The sequence below is a fragment of the Etheostoma spectabile genome, chromosome 11 (genome assembly GCF_008692095.1).
Source record: "Etheostoma spectabile isolate EspeVRDwgs_2016 chromosome 11, UIUC_Espe_1.0, whole genome shotgun sequence".
NCBI classification, from domain to species: Eukaryota; Metazoa; Chordata; class Actinopteri; order Perciformes; family Percidae; genus Etheostoma; species Etheostoma spectabile.
The window spans coordinates 7640025-7661873 of NC_045743.1; the positions used below are offsets into that span (position 1 = coordinate 7640025).

Sequence of the window (21849 nt, forward strand, 5' to 3'; positions counted from 1 at the left end):
AATGACTCCAGTACGTACTGTAACGGCGATAATTATTCAGTAAGCTCTCATGCGACAGTTTGAGAAGTACTGTCTATATAAAGGTGGGCTCTCCTCCAAGCACATGTGGGTAGTGGGTAGTCTGTCCCCTATGAAGAAGGCTGACAGGTGCCAGGCAGTGGTGGGGACATCCCTGAGTCTCTGGCTGGCTACTAAAAACACTAAACAGTGGAGAAGGGGGTATGTCCAATATGTCTGTTGCTTAGTATGTGAATAAAGCTCTAATTGTTGTTTGAATATAGTAGTTTTAAGTAGTATGCTTTTGCTGTAGTGGTGGACTGGGTCTTGGACAATGCCCCAATCTACCATTTACTATTTCTCTTCAGGGGGATTTCAATGTCATTGACTATACACCTTAAAGTCACAATGATGTCAAGAACAAGAATCTGATCTAAACCTGAGCAGTGTGTTAGTGGACATCTGTGGTAGACAATGGATAGCCAATAAGAAATTGTATAAATTAATATAAGGAGATTCACAGGTGTGCATAGTACCAGACCCCCTCACAGTAATGGTTGATGTTCAGCTGTGTTTCAGCGGTTCAGATGCCACATAATCTGGACGCTAATGAAGAGAAATGGAGGTGTCAACTAATATATGATGAGAATTGGATTCCTGTGCCTCAAAAACGATTGGGTAGAGGGTAGACACTTTTCAAAATTGCTATCATAGAAACTGATGCAAGGAGTTGTGATCAGAAGGTGGTGTGTGTCTTTCCTCTAAAGGCAAGGCAGCTTTATTTGTAGTACATTTCAGTAACAAGGCAGTTTATAGTGTTTTACATGAAAAACATCAAAGAGCAGTTAAAACAACTGAAAACATTTGTTAGAGATAATATAAAAACAGCTAAAATAGAATAAGACAGGTATGAAAATACAAGAATAAAAGTTACAGTGCAGTGTAAGAAATTACCAGGCTAAAACCTCTACAACGGAAAAGGGGGGGCTAATCAATCAAGCTAAAGAGGTCTTTGTGGCATTCTACCCGGTTTCCTACAATCTAAGCCTATTTATAGGTTTAGCTACTTGGGAGAATTAAATAGAAATAAGTGAAACCTGTGACATTTGGCTTGGAAAAAAGGAACAAAATGCAGGTAGGCAGGAGAGAGCAAGACAAATTTATTGTGCAACAAAAAAAATCCAAACGGGTCTAGAGTGAAAAAAGACAGCAAGCAAAGACAGGGAAAACTCACAGGGAATAAAGGCCGCAGGAACGGGAACACACAGCAGGACGATGTAATGACAGGCAGGCGACTAAGAGCAATCTGACAACAGGCTAGGGAAGCACAGACAGTAAATACACAAGATAACGAGAGACAGACGACAAGAGGGCAGGGAAGCAGGTGGAAAACATCAGGTAATCACAAGAATGGAAGGACACAGGAAGTAAAACTCAACACAGGACGAGACAAAAACCAGACTTTCAAATAAAACAGGAAACATTACCTACAAACACTCAGGGGAACACAAGACCGGGGAGGAACAAGGAGAAGGTAAAGAAAACAGGATTTAAAAAAAAAAACAGAACAGAAACCAACACAATGGTAGAGGGAAATGAACATTAATTCCTCCTTTTCATTTACCTTTTTTCTTGTATTTCATACCCGTGTTTGTATAGACAATTTTTTTTTTTTTTTTTACTCACTGTTATTTTTCTATTTGACCCTTCCCCCCGTAACAAATACTGTTTAACACCATTTACCGTAAAATGCTCTGAATACCACCAACACAATGATAGAGGGAAAGGACTAATGAACTTAATTACTAAAATACTTTATTCATTGTCTTACCATTGTAACTCCTCTCCAAGTTTATCTGATGCATCTTCTGGGAGAACTTTATACATGTCATCTTCCTCCAACTTCCTCTTGTACCCGATACTGAACAAGGGATTCAGCCAACTAGAGAGAAGGTACATCAAAAGTATGTTCAGTAGTTGAAAATAGTTATTAGTGTTAGTGTAGAAATTATGAAAACCTAGTTTGGCTTAATGAGAAAGCATAAAAATAAAATGAGATTACAAGGCTTTCACCAGAAGACATGAATATTACTGTATAGAAGTAGGCCTCATACAGGCATGTAAAGTATACTTAAAGTGAAATGGTCCATTCTTCAGAATAATATGTCCATTTACACTACTGTAGCACACTTCCAAAACTTGTGTACTTTATAATTCATAAGTTTAGGCCTATTACTGTCTTGTTTTTTACTTTAGCACTTTGTCTTTCTAACTGCTAAGAAAAGTGCCACACAAATTAAGTTATTATAGTGCGTTTACTCCACTATAAACAGCCCACTTTTTCATGCTCCATGTTACTCTAGAATTCCTCTGCATGAAGGTCTGTTGAGATTTCAGAGTGCGGGAATAAACGTTAAACTTCCGAGGAGCCTGAGCTCTCTCCTCCGTATGGGAACAGTGTTGTTTATGTTGAAGCATAGGCGGATGCTCAGCAGCTATACCTGCTATCACATCAAGGGGGACACCCTGTCTTTTGAGTGGCCACAAACTGTCACACAGTAGGAGCTCTCCATTCAATCAATGTCAAACACGGCTGTCACTATGGGCCGCTTTTCTTACCAGAAGAAAATCTTGGAGAGAAGATTAGCTGAAGCCGACGGATTATCCTTCGCCTTCTTCCACAGTGGATCCATGCCCCCCTAACAGTAAAAGCAACCTGAGGACTTTTCTCTGCAGTCTATGTGGCAGGGGGCTATCGACAAAAGGCTCAATGGAGGAAAACTCTGAGAGCACAGCTGCTGTGAAGTCCAATGTCTGTCAATATCACAACTACCGTACAGACATTGAGGACAGGATTACTACAGGACGCACAGCCGGTTTGGCTGTCAGGTGAGCGGGGCGCTTCTTAACCCCGCCCACCCCCACCACCTGGGGATTGGCTGACGGTGGACTCAATCACTTCTTAGTTCTTAGTTCCGTTCATTCACATACAAATATGTATATGTGTGCAGTATGTAAAAATAAAGTGAAACGTGTATAAATCTCTCTCTCTCTCTCTCTATACATATATATATGTACACTGTGTGCAGTATTTAAAAATAAAGTGAAATGTATACATAATTGGGCTTTACATGTGTAAATGTACATAGTTACATTTACATCATGTGGCAAAGTGGGTGATGCGCTCACTACTTGTTTCTTGTGCTTATGTACATTTGTCCATTTCTATTTTACACATTGCTCTAGTTATTGTATATAGTATTCATTTTAAACACAACCACTGTAGCCTCAGTTGGATTTATTAAGTTGCAGGTTTGAACAGTTAATTGTTGTTTCTTCTAACTCATCTCTTCTTTGTCCCTATGTTTAGTCCAGCATGCAGAACAGTTTGGAGAGGAGCCTCCCAGCAGCATGGTGTATTTATGTATTAATGGTAATGATGATGTCATCACTGACATCATTAGACAGAACCAAGTCATGGGGGTTTTCTTCCTGTAATTAATTGTCATGTGTTTGGTTAATTTGAGGGGTAATTGATATGAGTTACATCCTTCATACAGTTTTCTCTATTGTGTAAATGAGTGCAAACTGTGTCTAGCTTTGTCCAGATTTTGGAAAAGTCAGATATGTTTGGCATAGTCACCGCTGAAAGATAGTGGTGCAGTCCAGGGCTGATTGAGAGTCCTAATAGAATAGAATAGAATGCCTTTATTGTCATTATACAGAAGTACACGGTACTTGTGCAACGAGATTAAAGCAATCCCTTTGCAGTGTTGACACAAAAAAATATAAGAATATATATATATATATATATAATATATATATATATATATATATATATATAAGGCAGTAGCCATTCACTCCTCAGGGAGAGGGAAGCTGCATTGATACTAGCCTGTGCTTGAATTACTTTTTGTTATAACTTATATAGACAAGAAGTTGTGTTGTCACAAACGCATGCTTTGTCTCATTTTGTCAAGCAGGTTTGTGATTTCTTTTGTCAGTTTCAAGTTTTGTATTTTTTTTATTTATATCTGTTTGACATTCTGCAAATAAACTTGCACTGTTTTGAATTCAAGAACTCTGTTTCTTGTGTGGCTATGCTACACAACACATCACTTTGGAAAAATGTATTATTTGGATTTATAGAATAGGAGTTCTTGCTCTCAATTTTACCCAATCAATTCAATTATTAGTAATACATTAGTTATTTTAGTTAGTATAAATCAAAATGTTCCAAACCTTTCTGATATACTGATTACTGTATCCATTTCAAACCACTAGTTATAAGATATAGTTTAATCTATAATTGAATAAGCTAATGGGAAGTTGTTTACACTTCACATTTCATTGACCTTTCTTCTTGTATTTTATACCTGTGTTTGTGTAGAAACATTGATTTATTATAGTTATATTTATATTTGACCTTTTCCCCTGTAAGAAACACTGCTTAACATCATTTTATATAAATGCTCTGAATTCCACTTCTGCTTGATTTTCTATCAAGATATTGTAAAAAATGTTCATGCATATTTATTCTAAAAAGATTCCACATACTCCAAATCCAGCCCTAACACGTTTGAACATCTTCTGTGTTACGCAAACACATTTTTTTGGTTTGGTTTTCCCATTCTGTAACAGAAAAGAAATATTTCTTTAATATTTAAAAATAATACTAACAAGTCAACTATTGCAAGATTTGTAATCTTTCTGACAAGGTCTTAGTTTTCCTAATGATTTCCTATGTAACTTATTGTGGTTCACATTACAGCTGATGAAGTTCTGATGCTGCCTTCTCTTTTGTAGTTTTAGATGAAAATTGTTATACTCTTCAAACTCTCTTACAAGTGTGAATGTTAAAAAGCAACATATGTGTTCACACACGAGCTGACAGTCATTCAGTTGCTGATGATGTGTCCTAGATGGACCAGTAACTGGACATTGTCACTTTGTCATTCTTCTTATTTTGAGATTTACTGAGTACTCTGTATTTATTAGTTTATGTTAATATGGTACTTGAACTTGTTTGTATAGACCCAAACGTGCATTTTGAATACTGTTGCCAAATTTGTAAAATTTGTGAAACGTTAGATTAGATTAGATTAGATTCATCTTTACTGTCATTACACAGGTACAGGTACAAGGCAACGAAATGCAGTTTAGGTTTAACCAGAAGTGCAACAGCAGTAGGTGCAGGATACACAATGGTTTCATAAGTGCAGGACATGGATATGTACTGAATAATTATAGAAATAAATGCTATTAGAAACAGAATTTTACAGATATGTTTGTCCTATGAATATAATATATAGATAACAAGTATTGTGAGCAAGATTTAAAGCTGGATATGTATTGAATATAATATGCAGGTGGATATTACTGTAAATAGAATTTTTACAGATATGTGTCCACAGTGGAATTTGCCCGCCTTGGGTCTTGTTATTATTTCTCATTTTCTTGAATCTGCTAAAAGACAGTATCTTAAAACTCAAAATAGTCATGCTTGCAGAATCTTTCTCAGCGGCCTGGCAGGGCCGGGTGCCACTATTGGTGCCACAGTGTCCAATGAATGGAGGGCCACCAGCCGGGCACCCCTGGTCATGTCAGCCACTACGTTCCAGGGTCTGTGGAACAACTGGGCTGGTAATGCCCTTGGAGTTCTATCCTTCAGCTGGAAGGTTAGCTAAAAGGATCTGAGTTTCACAGTGACCACATAACAATATCCGTCTGTTCTTACACTGCTGCATATTGCATTTGTCTCTCGTAGTTGGAAACACATCTAGTTTGTGAAGACCTAAGACCAGCATGGTATTGTATGTAGATACTGTGGATGTGCTTTATGAAATATTTCTAACGTGTAATACAGTGTAACCTAAATATTCTTCACCACAGCTTTCTGCGGTGAATCAATAACTTTTAAGATGTTGTCAAACCTCTATCAAAACCGAAACAAAACATTCAGTGCACATTTTTGCATTGGGTTTAATGTTGAGTAGATACTCAGACAGTTGTTCCTAGAGGGCCATTACCACTCATGCAATTAAGTTGTCATTGGAATTGCTATTGAAGGTTATTGGGAAGTAAAATGTCATGAAAGATGTAATTTTTCAATGATTTGTTTTGCAAAGAAATCTTTATTTTAGGTTTGTCGTTAAGTATCTCTGGTAGAGGATACAGTCTGACAGTGTGCTGTCAATTTGTCAGTGAAAGAGTCAGATTATCTTTGTTTCAAAATTGACCCACATTTTCGTCTTGAATTTCAGATTGTCTTACTTTTCATCTATTTTTCTTTTCAAATAAAAACTCTTAAAGGTTCCCTGCCACCCATATTTCATTACTTTGAGGTAGGCCTGATGTTTGAAGTTCTACCATGGACACATTTTGTGGAAAAATGCCTTGGTTACCATGTTCTAAGCTATTCTAGCACGGTATGGAAGCCTGCAGGAAGACTCAGCTCGATTTGTGCAGTTCTCATTAATATTCAACGAGCTAAGCTGCTTGACTCTGATTGGCTAACAGCTATCCAATGAGAGCCTGGCTGTCAGCATCCTTTACCCAGCGCAACTGGGCAAGCTCAAATAGCAATGAGCTCAGGCAACATGACGTCAGACTGACTAGCTTTTTCAATTGGCCCGATTACTCCGCTTATTTTTTTTCAGCGGCCAGAGCTGACAGAGGAGGTAGCAGTTCATTTTCACATTCATTTACACATCACATTCACGACATAACACAAACACATATGGACCTAACATATTTAAAAAAACGCAAGTAAAAACAGCTTTATGTGGCAGGGCACCTTTAAGTTATACCTGTTTCCATAATGAAATGTTGCAGATAATACTTTACTATGATCATTGCTGCTATAATCACAAATGACTTGTTACCTTAATATTAGTTTCAGATTTATAGCAGAAATGAAACACCAAAAATCAGAAACCATTCAATTCAAAGCCTTAAGATTTTGTCAACCAATTAACCCATTTTTTATGTATTGTATTGCATTAATCACTTGATATTGAAGGAGTTTTGCTGTTATTGTCCAAAATTAGAGATTATTGGATATGCACAATGTTGTCCAGTGTTACTCTTTTATCAATGTGTATTATGTGTTGACAAGTTACTATATACATGGCTAGTTGTCTGGTAGAAATAAATTGTGTCTTCCATTAACTCTTGTTATTTTGTTTCGTCTTCTAGTCATTTTTTTCATTTGCTAAACATATTTCAGCTTACCATAGTCTTTATAACAGAACGGGAAGATGTAATCCAATTCATTTAATTTTTTTTATAAACGTACACAATCCAGGAACATGTAGTTATATACTGTATAAACAATTTTCTTTTTAGAACAATTGTAGAGTGGTTTGAGATTCCCAGCTCCATCTGTTGGTGGCAAGTGTGTTTGCAGTAACAGTAGTAGTTATGTCCACCAGATGGGGCTCTATTTCAAATTATGAAAGCTTCATGAAATATTTATATGGGTGATTTTTCCCTTATTGTTGTTTGCTTTTTATATGTCTCACTTATATTTTTAGTTGTCCTTTTCTAAGTGTATCAACACATTTCTCTGCAATGTAATAGCACTTTTTTTCCGTCCCATGCTGTTAGATCAAAGTGACAAGCTGTTAATAAGTTATCTAAATCCTGCTATTTTAGGTCTTTGAGGAAGTTACTGCACTCTTGTTAGTGCAAGGTGAAAGGTAGAAGGTGACATATTCACTGCACTTTCCTCTCTTAAATGCGTATGTGGTTTCTCAAGGCTGCTTTTTAACTCATAAATAAATCCAAAGATGTGATTTAAATGTTCTGTGTAAAGGCAGTGAGAAAAAATAATGAGACATGTAGAATAAAAGAGACTTTTGTGAAGCTCAATGTTGTTTTTGTTGAGGCTGTCAGAAAGGTGCTGGTTCCCCTTACACATAGTTTATGGTGTGAATGGACAAATTAACAGGTACCCCTTACAATTTGTCATTGGCTAATGCTGTACATCCATTAAATAATGTATGAAGCATTGTTAGTTTAACCCTACCGTGAAGTAGGAATGGTTTGACCACTGACAACATTTTACAAGTTAATACATTAAATATGTAACACACCTCAAAAAGAATACTATGTGTTTGATGCCTATGTGCATTTACTTTTACTTCAGTAAACATTTTACTGTAAACATTCTGTTTTTAACAAAGTATTTTTCCGTAATAGTATCAATACTTTTATTTTTGAGTAAATCAATACTTTTGAGTATTGGACTGCATGCCAGTCACAGTGATAGGCCCACTCAAAATATGTCCACACATAGCAAAGAATTCATTTTGCAAGCCTACATTTCTTTTTATTTTAAACTACGTTACTGATGTCATCATGATACTACAACCGAAACTTTCAATCCCCATGATCTATGACAGTGAGTCACAGTGACGTGTACTAGATGAGGGGTTGGAAGGAGCAATAATAGACCATTGGCCCCTTGTTGATATTTAGGGACAAACTCCTCCCTTCAAAATAAACCAATCCAGAACACATTAACTATCAATCACAGCCTATCCATTGAACTTAGGACAGTGCAGAACATAGCTACATTTTCAACAAGCCTTACTAGCAAGGGAATCATTATCAATTCCAGGTCTCACAAACGTATTTGCCCGTCACACAGTGTGGAGGAGTCCTCTTTGCAGAATGAGCAGCATGTCTCAGGAGATCTTGGCCTTTTTACTAAGCACTTCGGGATGGGTGCTGGTGTCTTCCACCTTGCCGATGGAATATTGGGAGGTATCTTCAAATGATGGATCAGTAATCACCACAGCTACATTCTATTCCAACCTTTGGAAGACCTGCGTCATCGATTCAACTGGAGTCTCTAACTGCAAAGACTTTCCCTCGTTGCTGGCACTGAATGGTCAGCTTGTTATTCCCTTCTCATTGAATGCTAGGTTTTTCTTTTTTGGTCAATCATGTTGGATTCATGGGGTTTTCTGTGTGTTTTTTCCGTTAAAGAGTGTATGTTAATGCCTCAAATGCTTGTTGTAATTTTTCTAATGTTTTTCGAGTCTAATTTTCTAATTTTTCTAGTGTGTTCATTCTCAGTTACCAATTGCCATATAAGTGCTCCACCTTAGCTCTTTCTCTGTCTAATTTTTCTTTTCAATTATTTTTTTTTAGAAAATTCAAGATGATATTTAGGATTAATAGAAATCCTAACGCCTAAGTCTTAAAGAACCAACTCATTTACCTCCAAATATGTCAATGTTTAGCCTTTCTTCTCTGAGCTTGAAAGCTATAAAGGAAATTTACTGGGAACCTCGGGCGGTTTCTCCCATGGCTGACTAGTTTCACAGGTTAACTTCCAAGGTAATATTTGCCTCGAAATCACATCTGAATAGGACGTTTCATACTAAGTCACGCTCCGCATTACCACAAAGTGGCTGAAAACAATTAGGGAAATTCATGACAAATTGTATTTGTTGCTTAATGTGCAAGTTAGTCCCTTGCCCAATGACCTTGCAATGTGCAGATGTGAGTACAGGGAATGCAAAACCATAGAATGGAGCCCTCAAAGTAACACTCTTTTGATTTCAAATACTGTAAGTTGACTTCTATCTGTTTGCAGGCTACATCCAAGCATGCAGGGGATTGATGATTGCAGCCGTCTGTCTGGGTTTTTTTGCTTCTATATTTGCCCTTGTTGGAATGAAATGCACCAAACTTGGAGGAACTGACAACAAAAAAGCTAGTATTGCCTGCTTGGCAGGTGTAATTTTCCTTCTAAGTGGTAAGTATAGTGAAATTGCCTGGATGATATCTGTAAATATCTGTGTGGTCTAATACAATTCCCTGTTTTTCTTGTTCTTCTCAGGCCTCTGCTCACTTTCAGCGTGCTCCCTCTATGCACACCGGATAACAACAGAGTTTTTTGACCCAATGTTTTATGACCAGAAGTGAGAACCATCTGACTGTACAGCCAGTGTTTGAATGCAACCTCAACCAATTAAGAAAAATATCATTAAATAGGCTATTGGGTTTGTCTGTAGGTATGAACTGGGAGCTGCGCTTTTTATTGGCTGGGCAGGTTCAATCCTCTGTATCCTCGGAGGCAGCATCTTCTGCTTCTCCATAACAGGATCTTTTAACACAAGGTTGGTTTGAGTAACATATACTAGGTTTACATTATACAGAGGATACATGGATGAATCAATTATGTTGAGCCATATATCTGTTTGATTAATGAAGATGAGACTGTGTTCTGTTTCTTTACAGCCATAGTCGAGCAAACTATGTCTACAAAGGTGCTGTCTCACGTTCTCATATCTCCTCCCACCCAAGAGGGCGGGCACAGTCCGTGAACCAGAGGCCGCCTCCTGACTGCAGCAACTCCTCCAGGATTCAGCACTTTGATAAGAATGTGTATGTGTGAGGTATGTAAATATAAAACATGTTTAGCCAACGACACTGGTGAGTCTTAAAAGTTACAGCACACTGTATGAAAGTTGGTGGTTCTGTCTAACAGCAGCAGAATATCCTGATATTAATCTGTGGCTCACCAAGAATTAAATTTGGAATACTTTAATTTTTTTTTTTCCTGGGGTTTGAATTTAAAGTTGTGTAATGCAATTTACTCTCTAATTACTGGGGACTTTTATTTGCAGACAACTTCTGTATTTGGCATTTCTACATATTACTGTGCACTGAATTATTATGTATTATGATTAAAAAGCTCTATTAAAAACATGTCCAAACTGGGCTCTTCTGATCCAATTTTTCCATAATTTCCCTTTTTTTATGTAAGTGGCAATTAAGTGTGTAATATTTTGTAAGACATTTCCTTTGTTGATTGAATCTTTAACTGTAAGCAACCGGTACATGTTGTTAATCTTTGATGACAATATTTCAAAATTTCATAAATAGAATCTCTTGTTTTCCGTGGCATAACCAGTAATTATGACTTTGTAGTAAGCAATTTCAAGAAGATTAGAAAGGACTGCATCTTATCATTGTCTGATTGACATGTGTGGTAAATGATAAGAAGGCTCTGTTTTTTAGTTTAAGAGTGTATGGTATGAGTAGAAATAAATAATGGTTAAAAATGGTTCCAGCTGAATATAAAGTGTTTTTTGTTTGTCACATCTGCTCGTCAGTGATTGCTGCAGGTCTGAACAGGGCAGCAGTTTTGCACGTTGTGCTTTGTTCTTCAAGAAGATTAGTGTCAGTAAACCATTTTATCCTTATATTATCTGGCCCACAAGCGTGGGCTTTTACAATGTAAATGCATATTAAATGTATTAATGCTAAATGCCAGGGGCTGCAAAAAGATGTGCAGTTGAAAAAGTAGCTAGCATTGGTTTGAATGCTTTCAAGTGGGTGGCACACTCCAGAAAGTTTACAGTAAACATCTCACACAATTATACATAGCCCTCATCAACACTAATGACATATGGCACATGCACAATGTCATTCTGTTCTGACACAGGAAAGAACTCATGATCCTGTTTACCACCGAGTAGACTTGTAATGTGTGTGTGCTTCTACCCAACCGAGTGGACACTACCTGGTTTAATTTAGTGATTTCAGAAATGAGGAAACGTCTCATCCAAATATTTGGCTTCTTACTTTCATCACTGGGATGGCTGTTTGTGCTGTGCACCATTGGAATGAACTTTTGGAAGATATCTCCAATAGGAGGACAAGGAGGCTCATTTGTCATCAAAGTGGCCTGGTATTCTTCCAGCCTGTGGAAGGATTGTTACACAGATTCCACGTCTGTCATGACCTGTAGAGACTTCCCTGTGCTCTGGGATTTCACACGTAAGTGCTTCACATTTTGCATATGCCTCAGTAGTAATGTTTCCAATGTTTCCAATTACCAGTCTTTTACTTTGAATGAATAGACCAATTTGCAGACCAGTAATTCAACAAGTGTTCACAGTGGCACTGAGTTTACACAAGTGCTATGTCAGACTGTGTGACCTTTGAAAAAAGAAATAGCATACTTCTTGACTTAGAAATGAAAAGTTGAATACATAAACAATAAAATCCCACTTTGTTATTTTGCCACTGTCTCTTTATTGGTCTGGTACGACCAGTAGGTTTGGTTGCTAATTTTGTCGAAACTTTAGTTATTGCTACTGTATGCATATTAACATCACTGGGTCAGGCAACTGGCTTCATGGTTCTTCTCTATGTGTCTACTAACTGTAGTGAATATAAAGAGCTTTTGATGTTCTCCCAAGAGTTTTTTTTAAAACGCAAATCAGCTTCTTTTTTTTTGGTTTTGGAATTGAACGCTGTTTTAAAAATGTAACTTTTTCTTTTTGTTTCTCCCAGCTTTTATACACGGAGTACAAGGATTGCTGATGTGCGGGTTAGTTGTTGGACTAATTGCTGTAGTACTTTGCTTTGTTGGGATGGAGTGCACTTATATTGGTGGAGCTGATAATACCAAGGACAAACTGCTTTTTGCCGGAGCAGTGTTTCATATTGTTGGAGGTGAGTACAAAACATGCACATGTTTGTCTCTGTAAATGACAGAAGTGTTTTGCCCTCATCATTTCTTAATATCAACAAAACCTCTGCATGCAGGTGTGTCAGATGTTTCTGCCTACTGCTTATACATCAACAGGATTGCCAGAAAACCCTATGCTGCCAACATTGCGTCCGGAGACATGAAGTACACTAATTTACATTACCATGTTGTTAATAGTAAAATATTAACAAAATGTGATGTAGAATATTTACAGTATGTACAATGTAACATTACTTTTTTCTTACATTCATCTTAATCCAGGTTTGACCTAGGAATTCCCATATTTCTAGGATTGGTGGGATGTTTGTTTATCCTTTTAGGGGCTGTGGTATACGCTGTTACAGTCTACCGAGTACTTTGCCCTGAAAGGTATTTAAATTTATCTTTCTTTAGCCTTTTTCCAGTGACTGTTGAGTTCATACCACATTATTAACTTCAACAATGTTTTGATATTACAGTAAAGTGGATTATGCCTATGGAGGAGGAGAGTACATGGCCCCCCGCTCCAGAGAAAGAACCCTGTACACCGGATACTACAAATCCAGGCAGAATGGATCTTATATGGGCTCAGGGCCATCCACCAGCTCCAAAATCTCAAAACTCTCTCAGACAAGACCCACAAAAATTTCAGAAAGAGATGCATTTGTGTAGTAACTTAAACTCTTTTTTTCACATGTAGTTTTGTTTTAACAAAAACTGACAAATACAATTTGATAAAGTAGCTCCAAGTCTGATTAACTATTAATTGGCATATACTGTAGATAGGATGAAAAAAACCTTCACTGCTTCAGTGCACCATGTACAATTATAATTTGTTTTTGTTGTTGTGGTTTCCATGCTCTTGTCATGTTTATTTGTTTGTTGGTAAAACAGGTCATAAAATACATGTCTACATGTCTTGCATTTTCTCATTAACTTTGTCACTGGAATATCTATTTGATATATGATGAAATACACTTTATACCTTATTGTGTCGATCCAATTATTCATCCAACCATTAATACATTTCAGGTCTTACAAACTTCATTGACCTCTCTGCAGCATGAGCAGAATGTTTCTGGAGATCTTGGCCTTTATTTTTACTTATTTGAGGTGGGTGCTAGTGTCTACCACCTTGCCGACAGACTAAAAGATATCTACATTTAATGGAAAAGTCATCACCATTCCAATCTTTAAAAGATCTGTGTCACTGATTTTATTGGAGTCTCTGATGGCAAAGACTTTCCCTCGATGCTGGCACTGGTTGCTCAGCTCTTTTTTTCTTACCTTTTTTAAAAAGTCAAGTTGAAGTTCATTGCCACTAATGCTATGGCCTAATGCAAGTCTTGAAAGAACAACTTATTTACCTCCAAATATGTCAATGTTTAGCCTTTGTTCTTGAAACTTGCACAGCTACAAAGGACATTTAGTGGGCCTCAGGCGGTTTCTCCCGCAGTTGACTAGTTCCAGGGAAAAACTTTTAAGGTTTTTTTTGGTAGATTATTTTTCTGGGCATTTTGGGTCTGTATTTAATAGGACAGCTGAAGACATGTAAGGGGAGAGAGATGGGTATAACATTCAAAAAAGGGGTGCAGGTCAGAATCAAACCTTGGCTAATGCGGCAAGGACAGAAACTCTGAACATGGAAAATAGCTTTGAATGTAATGTTTACATACATGGAATGGCATGACGTAATGAGGATACAAAAACAGAAACTGTAGTTCATTAAAAGTGCAGGAAAAAAATGTAATCAAATAAACAATACTTTTAGTAAAAATGGGGATTATTAGCACGATTAAAGGATACATCTAAGCATGCAGAAGACTGATGATTGCAGTTGTCTTTCCGGGTTTGTATGGTTTTGCATTTTCACTTGTTGGAAGGAAATACACCATAATTGGGGGAAATGAGCGTTAAAACCCTTTAACAGACACCTACTTAGTAGCTTGGGGAAACTGTGTGTTCACCTACAGTATCTAAATTGACGCATCTCTGATTACAATATATTGCAACACGTTAACAAGCTAAGATCTCCCTTACAACACTGAGAGAAGAGAAATGGGAGGTGAAAAAGGGGTTTGTGGGTTTTAAAATATATAATGTATTACATCTTGACAGTCTTTGACATTTTGCACCAGCATATTTTCAGTTCAAACTATTTACATAAATACCTATGAGTGTATTTTTCTTCTGTCAACATCATCAATGTGTAACAAAATCGTCATAATTTAGAAATATTTCAATTCAAGTGTTTCTTGTGTGTGCAAATGCCTTGTTCACCTTTTTAGAGTTTGACCCTGTAGTAAGAGCAATATGGTACATGAAACTGACACCATGCTTGTACAAAGTAGTTTCCATGTAAATATTACCAACACATTACCAAATTGACCATCATAAAACAGTGGAGTGTCAATTCACGGCAAAACGTAATGGTTTGTGATGTATACAAACTTGTGTGTGCTTAAGTGTGTGTTTTTGGCATAACACACGACACAAGTGCCCTGCAGTTTGTGTTCAGAAGCTGTTGTGCCATTGCTTGGATTTGCCTTTCTCTGTCTAGAGGCTCAACTTCCACGCAAGCATGAGTTACAGGACTGTGGTGATGTACATGGAGATCGGCTGCTTTGTTGCCTGTGTGTCTGGATGGATCCTGGTGTGTTCCACAATGCCCACAGATATCTGGACATGGTCTCAGATAGACAGCCGAGTATTGACTACTTCACACTACTTCTCCAACCTGTGGAAGGATTGTATATCTGATTCAACTGGAGTTATTGACTGCAAGAACATTCCATCACTGCTTGCACTGAATTGTAAGTAAAATGTATTTTAGCACAAGGCATGATGATGAATAAAAAGGAGACCCGCCGTCTTTGTTAACCCAATGTTTGTATAACATTGTGTTGCTGTTCTTGGACAGGGACATTCTGGCCGGCCTCCCATTCATCTTATTTTGGGCTTTCTTTGGTCAGTTTGGGTTTTAGGGAAAAAAGGGGTACTAAGTTTGGAGGATCGGAGTTTGAATGAAAAAACAAACCCCTTTGTGGGGGAATGAATACCTTATTGGAGGTAAAAAAATAAAACTTTTTAAAAAGAAGTCACTTTGCAAAAAACTACTGATTCTCTTTAATAAATATGGCCTTTTCAGGACTCGGGTTTCTAGGCCTTTCTCCTTTTAGGAAACAAATTTAGAGCAAAATTTTCGGCCCCTACCTAAAAAGTAAAAGAAATGACAGGGATAAAAACACTCAACTCTCTTTTTTTCATGAACAACATTTCATAAAGGGAAAAATTTTAAATTACTATTATTTTTTTTATTGCAGATTTGAATAGGCGTTGGTGTCTTTATCGGGGGGAGGCCCCTTATTTGTTTTTGGGGCCTTTATTTACGTATTTTTGGGGAAAAGGGGAAGGGTTCCACTAAAGGTAAAAATGCCCTCTGATATTTTGTTATCTCCACCCTTTGTATTCTTTTCTTTTTTATTTTTTTATTTTTTTTTGTTTTAAAATTTTATTAAGAAAAACTTTTTAATCTGAACCTCACAACAAAAAAATTCCAACTACTTTCCCTGATCCTAAGAGTTTTCCCCAAAAAAAAAAAAGGAATTCCTTTTTTGGTTACAGAGATAGTGGAAGCAAAAAACCCGGACCACCAGTAGCAGCAAAAGGGCGCAGTTCTAGGACAAACCACCCCAAATGCCGCTATAAATCAAGGGGCCTTTCCCAAAGGGGAAAATATTTGTCTTTGTCCTTCTGAATATGTGTCTGTCTTTTCCCAAAATTTTTTTAAAATCTAAGCCATATTTGATTTTTAAAATATTGTTTTTAGAATGGGTTTATTTACAAAAGACATTTAGCTTAAAAGGTTCTCAAGTGCCCCAAAACTTTTTTTAAAATTTATGATTTTTGGGTTGTTGGCCTAAAAAAGTTTAATAGTAAGGAATAAAACAGATATTCAAAAAGAAAAAAGAAAATTAAACTGGATTAAATGTTGAATGTATGCTACCCTTCAGATTCTTTTTTAAATGGTGGTCAAAACTATTTCAAAAACATTGTTTCCCCAGGATAAACAATGGCCAACTTAAAAAAAATGTAGCCCCACCCCTTTTAAAAAAAATAACTTGTAAAAAAAACCAAACATGGTCTAATCCCCAGATGAAAAGGGTTAAGAAAGTTCAATTTTTTTTTTTTTAAATTAAAAAAAACCAAAATTTGAATGTTTAATATGCTAACATGTGGATTGAGTTGTAGATTTTGAAAATTTGCAATAAAAAAAATGTTAAAAGGATATAGAAATTACCCCAATTTCCCCCCAATCATCAGGATTAAAATGTGTTTTTGGCAGGGGGGAAAGTAATAAGTTTTTAAAAATCAAGCACTGTACGTACAAAGTTTTGAATCTTGCACTTTACTTTTTTCTTTCCATTTTAATACTTTATTACTTTTACTTTACAAAATTTTAGAAAAAAAAAAAAGTTTCTACCTCTTCAATACATTTATTGACATTTTTAAAAAACCATACTTTCAGATTAGTTGCACATACAAACTTGATAAGGGGTATGGTTTTAATAAAATATGTAAACAGGGAAAGAGCTCACCCGATAAAACATTAATTCTGCTTTTTTGTTAAGCATCAATAACGTCTTCTTCTGGGGTGGGTTTGGGTTGGGGAGGTTAGGGGGTTTTTGGGTTAGGGGGTTAGGGTTAGGGTTAGGGGTTTGGTTAGGGTTAGGGGTTAGGTTGGGTTTGGGGTTTGGTTAGGGTTAGGGGGGAGGGTTAGGGGGTTAGGGGTAGGGTTAGGGTTGGATAGGGGTAAACACCCAAGTCTTGAGAAAAAAATTGAATAACAAAAACGAAAGGAGAAAAGGGGGGGAAACCAAGCTCCGCCCCCATTTTGGGGGGGCCCTTTCACGCCAAAAAGTGTCCGCAAAAGTCTCCCCAACGACTTCGGTTCTCGAGATATTAAAAAATTTTCAAATTTGACAAAAAGAAAAGTTCATAGTCCCTTTGGAAAGTCCAGCAGTCAACTTGGGGTTTTTTAACCTCTTTCCCCCAACCGGAGTCTAGACACCCCCCAAAGGCCTACTTTTCGTGACTTTTTTTTTTTTATTTTGTTTTTGGGGTTGGGGGTTTGGGTTTGGGGTTAGGGTTGGGTTGGGTTTGGGGGAGGGTTAGGGGGGTTGGGTTAGGGGTAGGGTTAGGGGTTAGGTTGGGTGGGGGTATTGGGTTAGGGGGTTGGGTAGGGGGTTTGGGGGTTGGGTTTTGGGTTAAGGGGAGGGTTTGGGTTGGGGTTAGGGTTGGGTTTGGGGGGGGTAGGGTGGATAGGGGGGAAACACCACGTTTACGAAAAAAAAATTGAATAACAAAAAACGGAAAGGAGATAGAGGGGTAAACCAAGGGCCCCCCCCCCTTTTGGGGGTTCTGGACCGCCGAAGTGCCGCAGTCTACACTTACGGTTTTGGTTGAAAAAATTGTCAAAAATTTACAAAAAGAAAGTTCAAAACCCTTTTGGAAAGGCGCAGCCTAAGCTGGTTTTGTAACCTTCCTCAAGCCGGAGTCAGAACCCCAAAATGGCCTATTTTTGTGATTTTTTTTTTCATTTTTTTTAGGGAGGGTGGGGGTTTTGGGGGGTTGGGTTGGGGTAGGGTTGGGGGCTAGGGTTAGGGGTTTTGGTTAGGGTTAGGGGTTAGGGGTTAGGGTTAGGGGTTAGGTTAGGGTTAGGGTTAGGGTTAGGGTAGGGTTAGGGTTAGGGGGTTAGGGTTAGGGTTAGGGGGTTAGGGTTAGGGTTAGGATAGGGGTAAACACCACGTCTTGACGAAAAAAATTGAATAGACAAAAAACGAAAGGAGATAGAGGGATGAAACCAAGCTCCGCCTCCCCATTTTGGGGGTCTCTGGACACGCCAGAAGTGTCCGCATGTCTCTACGACTTACGGTTCTCGAGATATGAAAAAATTGTCAAAATTTGACAAAAAGAAAGTTCATAAGTCCTTGTAGGAAGGTCGCAGCCAGCTCAAGCTTGGTTCTTTGTAATCCTCTCCTCAAGCCGGAGTCTTAGACACCCAACATGGCCTACTTTCGTGACTTTTTTTTTTTCATTTTGTCTAGGGTTAGGGTTAGGGTAGGGTTAGGGTTAGGGTTAGGGTTAGGGTTAGGGGTTAGGGTTAGGGGCTAGGGTTAGGGTTAGGGGGTTAGGGTTAGGGTTAGGGGTTAGGGTTGGGTTAGGGGTTAGGGTTAGGGTTAGGGTTAGGGGGTTTGGGTTAGGGGTTAGGGTAGGGTTAGGGTTGGGTTAGGGTTAGGGGGTTAGGGTTAGGGTTAGGGGGTTAGGGTTAGGGTTAGGATAGGGGGTAAACACCACGTCTTGACGAAAAAAATTGAATAGACAAAAAACGAAAGGAGATAGAGGGATGAAACCAAGCTCCGCCTCCCCATTTTGGGGGTCTCTGGACACGCCAGAAGTGTCCGCATGTCTCTACGCTTACGGTTCTCGAGATATGAAAAATTGTCAAAAATTTGACAAAAGAAAGTTCATAAGTCCTTGTAGGAAGGTCGCAGCCAGCTCAAGCTTGGTTCTTTTATCTACTCTCAAGCCGGAGTCTTAGACACCAACATGGCCTACTTTCGTGACTTTTTTTTTTTCATTTTGCTAGGGTTAGGGTTAGGGTTGTAGGGTTAGGGTTAGGGGTTGGGTTAGGGTTAGGGGTAGGGGTTAGGGTTAGGGGTTAGGGTTAGGGTTAGGGTTAGGGTTTAGGTTAGGGTTAGGTTAGGGTTAGGTGTAGGGGGTTAGGTTAGGTTAGGGGGTTAGAGTTAGGGTTAGGGGTTAGGGTTGGGTTAGGGTTAGGTTAGGTTAGGGTTAGGGTTTGGATAGGGGTAAAACCAAGTCTTGGGGAAAAAATTGAATAGACAAAAAACGACAGGAGATAGAGGGAAAGAAACCAAGCTCCGCCTCCCCAATTTTTGGGGTCTTGGCACGCCAGAAGTGTCCCCATGTCTCTACGACTTACGGTTCCGAGATATGAAAAATTGTCAAAATTTGACAAAAGAAAGTTCATAAGTCCTTGTAGGAAGGTCGCAGCCAGCTCAAACTTGGTTCTTTGTAATCCTCTCCTCAAGCGGAGTCTTAGACACCAAAATGGCCTACTTTTGTGACTTTTTTTTTCATTTTTTTTGGGTTTGGGGTTTGGGTTAGGGGGGTTAGGTTAGGGTTAGGGGGTTTGGGGGGGTAGGAATGGGGGTTTGGGGTTTGGGTTAGGTAGGTTATGGGGGTTTGGGTTTTGGGTTTTGGGTTTGGGTTTTGGGGGTTAGGGTTTGGGTTTGGAGGGGGAAATTACTCGAGATCCCCCCCTTCGTCCCGATGGCATTGAAGGGGCAAAGGTAATCAGGTCGGGCACGCGTAAGGGGTTTGGGTTAGGGGGAGGGGGTTGGGTTGGGGTTGGATTTGTTCCAAATTGTCAGGACTTGCTCTGAGTCCCCGCACCCGGCAAAGTAATCTCACGGGGGCAAAGGGGGGCCGCAGTTCTGGACCAGGCACGATTTTCTTTTTCCCCAATGAAAAAAACCCGCGACCCAACATCTGGGAAAGGGCTGGCCTCTCCTATGGTTAAATCAATCAAAAATGAGACATTTTTATAAACTTTTTATTGTTTTTTAATAAGGGGTTTTAAAAGCTTTTGTCTATTTAAAGTCCATTCTGTACGACATGGTGGGAGAAACCTTAAAATCGAAAGACAAATCCTTCAAACACGACCATTACGTCTGTTAATTTTTTCAACCACGCAGAAGCTTTTGAAGACTCTTCATAATTAAACAACTAAAAATGCGTCAAACTTATGTGGGTTATAACCTTTCTGAAAACTGATCCCCCACGGTGTTTTCGTCATTTCCTGTTCACCCGCTCTGCCTGTCTCCCACTTTCGGGAAGGTTTCAGTTCATCCAAAAAGGGCCCACTCCAAAAAAAGAAAAAGAAAAAAACAACTCATATATATATAATATAATAATACAAAAACGCAAACCCACATAAAAAAAACTGGGTGGTATTTCCTCCTCTCAACACGTCGAAATCTAGGAGTTTTTTTATCGGTATTCTTGAACCCCTCAAAACAAACCTCAAGAACAGCCTTTTTTCATCTTCGTAACATTGCCAAAATTAGGAACATCCTTTCTCAAAATGATGCTGAAAAAATGGTCCATGCATTTACTTCCAGGCTGGACCACTGTAATTCTTATCAGGATGCTCAAATAAGTCCCTTAAGACTCTCCAGCTGATCCAGAATGCCGCAGCTCGTGTTTTGACAAGAACTAAAAAAAGTTTCTCCTGTATTAGCTTATCTGCACTGGCTTCCTGTAAAATCCAGGATTGAATTTAAAATTCTTCTCCTGACCTGCAAAGCTCTAAATCTTATCTTGAAGAGCTCTTAGTGCCTTATTGTCCCATTAGAGCACTACGTTTAGAGTTACTTGTGGTTCCTAGAGTCTCTAAAAGTAGAATAGGAGCCAGAGCCTTCAGCTATCAGGCTCCTCTACTTAGGAATCCGCTTCAGTCTGGGTTTGGGGGGCAGACACCATCACCACATTTCTTAAAACTCTCTTTGATAAAGCTTATAGTTAGGAAGTGATGAATTGCAGCCACCTGCTTCTCGTCATAGTCGTCAGATTCATCTACCATATAATCAATAATATAAAACTAGACTGAGGCAGGGCAGTACAACCCGACCAGGCTCCTCGCTTTACCCTGTCTCTCTTAGTCATGCTGTAATAGTTTTAGACTGCCGGGGGACTTCCTTTGACACACTGAGCTCCTCTCTCCTTTATCTTTCCATTTGTGTGCATCCATATTCGAGAAATGCTTGTTAGTCCTTATGTTCCTTTCCCCCAGCATTCCTTGGATCAGGGAGGCTCAAAGATCATGGTTGCAGCTGTCACCGTTGTCCTGCTACACATCCTGCGATGCCCTGTTACATCCTGCTACGCCCTGTTGTGCCTTGTAATGCCGTGCAGTGCCCTGCTATGCCAAGAACTACTACAAACTATATGTAGTCACTGTTCCATTATCTTTTACTGTGACTATTATTGCCACTATTCATGTCAACCCCAACCGGCCCGTCAGACATCACCTACCTAGAGCCTGGGCCTGTCCGAGGTTTCTTTCTAAAAGGGAGTTTTTCCTCTCCACTGTTGCTTACTCTGGAGGGAACTACTAGAACTGTTGGCTCCTTGTAAATTAGAGAGTGTGGTCTAGACCTACTCTATCGGTAAAGTGTCTTATGAATTTATACTGTGAACAAAATTGAATTGAATTGTAATGTTGTACATAACTAGAGGAAGTAAATACTCTCTCCAACACACACACACACACA

At 38.6% G+C, this 21849-nt stretch overlaps 3 protein-coding genes across 5 annotated transcripts in view; 2 read left to right on the forward strand and 1 right to left on the reverse strand.

The window, feature by feature from the left end:
- Positions 1-2890, reverse strand: part of LOC116698194 (multidrug resistance-associated protein 4) — a 38575-nt gene extending 35685 nt beyond the window's left edge. The window contains exons 1-2 of one of the 2 annotated variants that reach the window (XM_032529993.1): positions 2617-2889; positions 1829-1939 (exon numbers count right to left, since the gene is read on the reverse strand). In XM_032529993.1, the coding sequence (XP_032385884.1) occupies positions 1829-1939; positions 2617-2690 (185 nt within the window). In that variant the 5' untranslated portion in view covers positions 2691-2889. Of the gene's footprint in view, positions 1-1828; positions 1940-2616 lie in introns of both variants that reach the window. The other variant, XM_032529995.1, reaches the window with a different exon arrangement.
- A 5492-nt stretch (positions 2891-8382) lies between these two features.
- LOC116697912 (claudin-10) lies at positions 8383-10428 on the forward strand. 2 transcript variants are annotated; one of them, XM_032529534.1, is made up of 5 exons: positions 8383-8893; positions 9605-9766; positions 9851-9932; positions 10026-10130; positions 10252-10428. In XM_032529534.1, the coding sequence occupies exons 1-5, from the start codon at positions 8674-8676 to the stop codon at positions 10406-10408; spliced, it is 726 nt and encodes a 241-aa protein (XP_032385425.1). In that variant the 5' UTR covers positions 8383-8673; the 3' UTR covers positions 10409-10428. The 2 variants fall into 2 exon arrangements, with proteins under 2 accessions (XP_032385425.1, XP_032385426.1); XM_032529535.1 differs by lacking the exon at positions 9605-9766.
- Positions 10429-11417: 989 nt separating this feature from the next.
- On the forward strand, positions 11418-13283 carry cldn10l2 (claudin 10-like 2). The gene is made up of 5 exons (XM_032529533.1): positions 11418-11796; positions 12316-12477; positions 12571-12658; positions 12776-12883; positions 12973-13283. The coding sequence occupies exons 1-5, from the start codon at positions 11565-11567 to the stop codon at positions 13163-13165; spliced, it is 783 nt and encodes a 260-aa protein (XP_032385424.1). The 5' UTR covers positions 11418-11564; the 3' UTR covers positions 13166-13283.
- Positions 13284-21849: the final 8566 nt, after the last annotated feature.

What these genes read in the sequence shown, in the direction of transcription:
- cldn10l2 (XM_032529533.1), top strand. Translation starts at nt 11,565, where the DNA reads ATGAGGAAACGTCTCATCCAAATATTTGGCTTCTTACTTTCATCACTG. An exon ending in TGTGCTCTGGGATTTCACAC is followed by an intron (nt 11,797 to 12,315) that starts GTAAGTGCTTCA and finishes TGTTTCTCCCAG; the next exon opens with CTTTTATACACGGAGTACAA. An exon ending in AGTGTTTCATATTGTTGGAG is followed by an intron (nt 12,478 to 12,570) that starts GTGAGTACAAAA and finishes CTCTGCATGCAG; the next exon opens with GTGTGTCAGATGTTTCTGCC.
- LOC116697912 (XM_032529534.1), top strand. Translation starts at nt 8,674, where the DNA reads ATGAGCAGCATGTCTCAGGAGATCTTGGCCTTTTTACTAAGCACTTCG. An exon ending in TGTAATTTTCCTTCTAAGTG is followed by an intron (nt 9,767 to 9,850) that starts GTAAGTATAGTG and finishes TGTTCTTCTCAG; the next exon opens with GCCTCTGCTCACTTTCAGCG. An exon ending in CCAATGTTTTATGACCAGAA is followed by an intron (nt 9,933 to 10,025) that starts GTGAGAACCATC and finishes GTTTGTCTGTAG; the next exon opens with GTATGAACTGGGAGCTGCGC.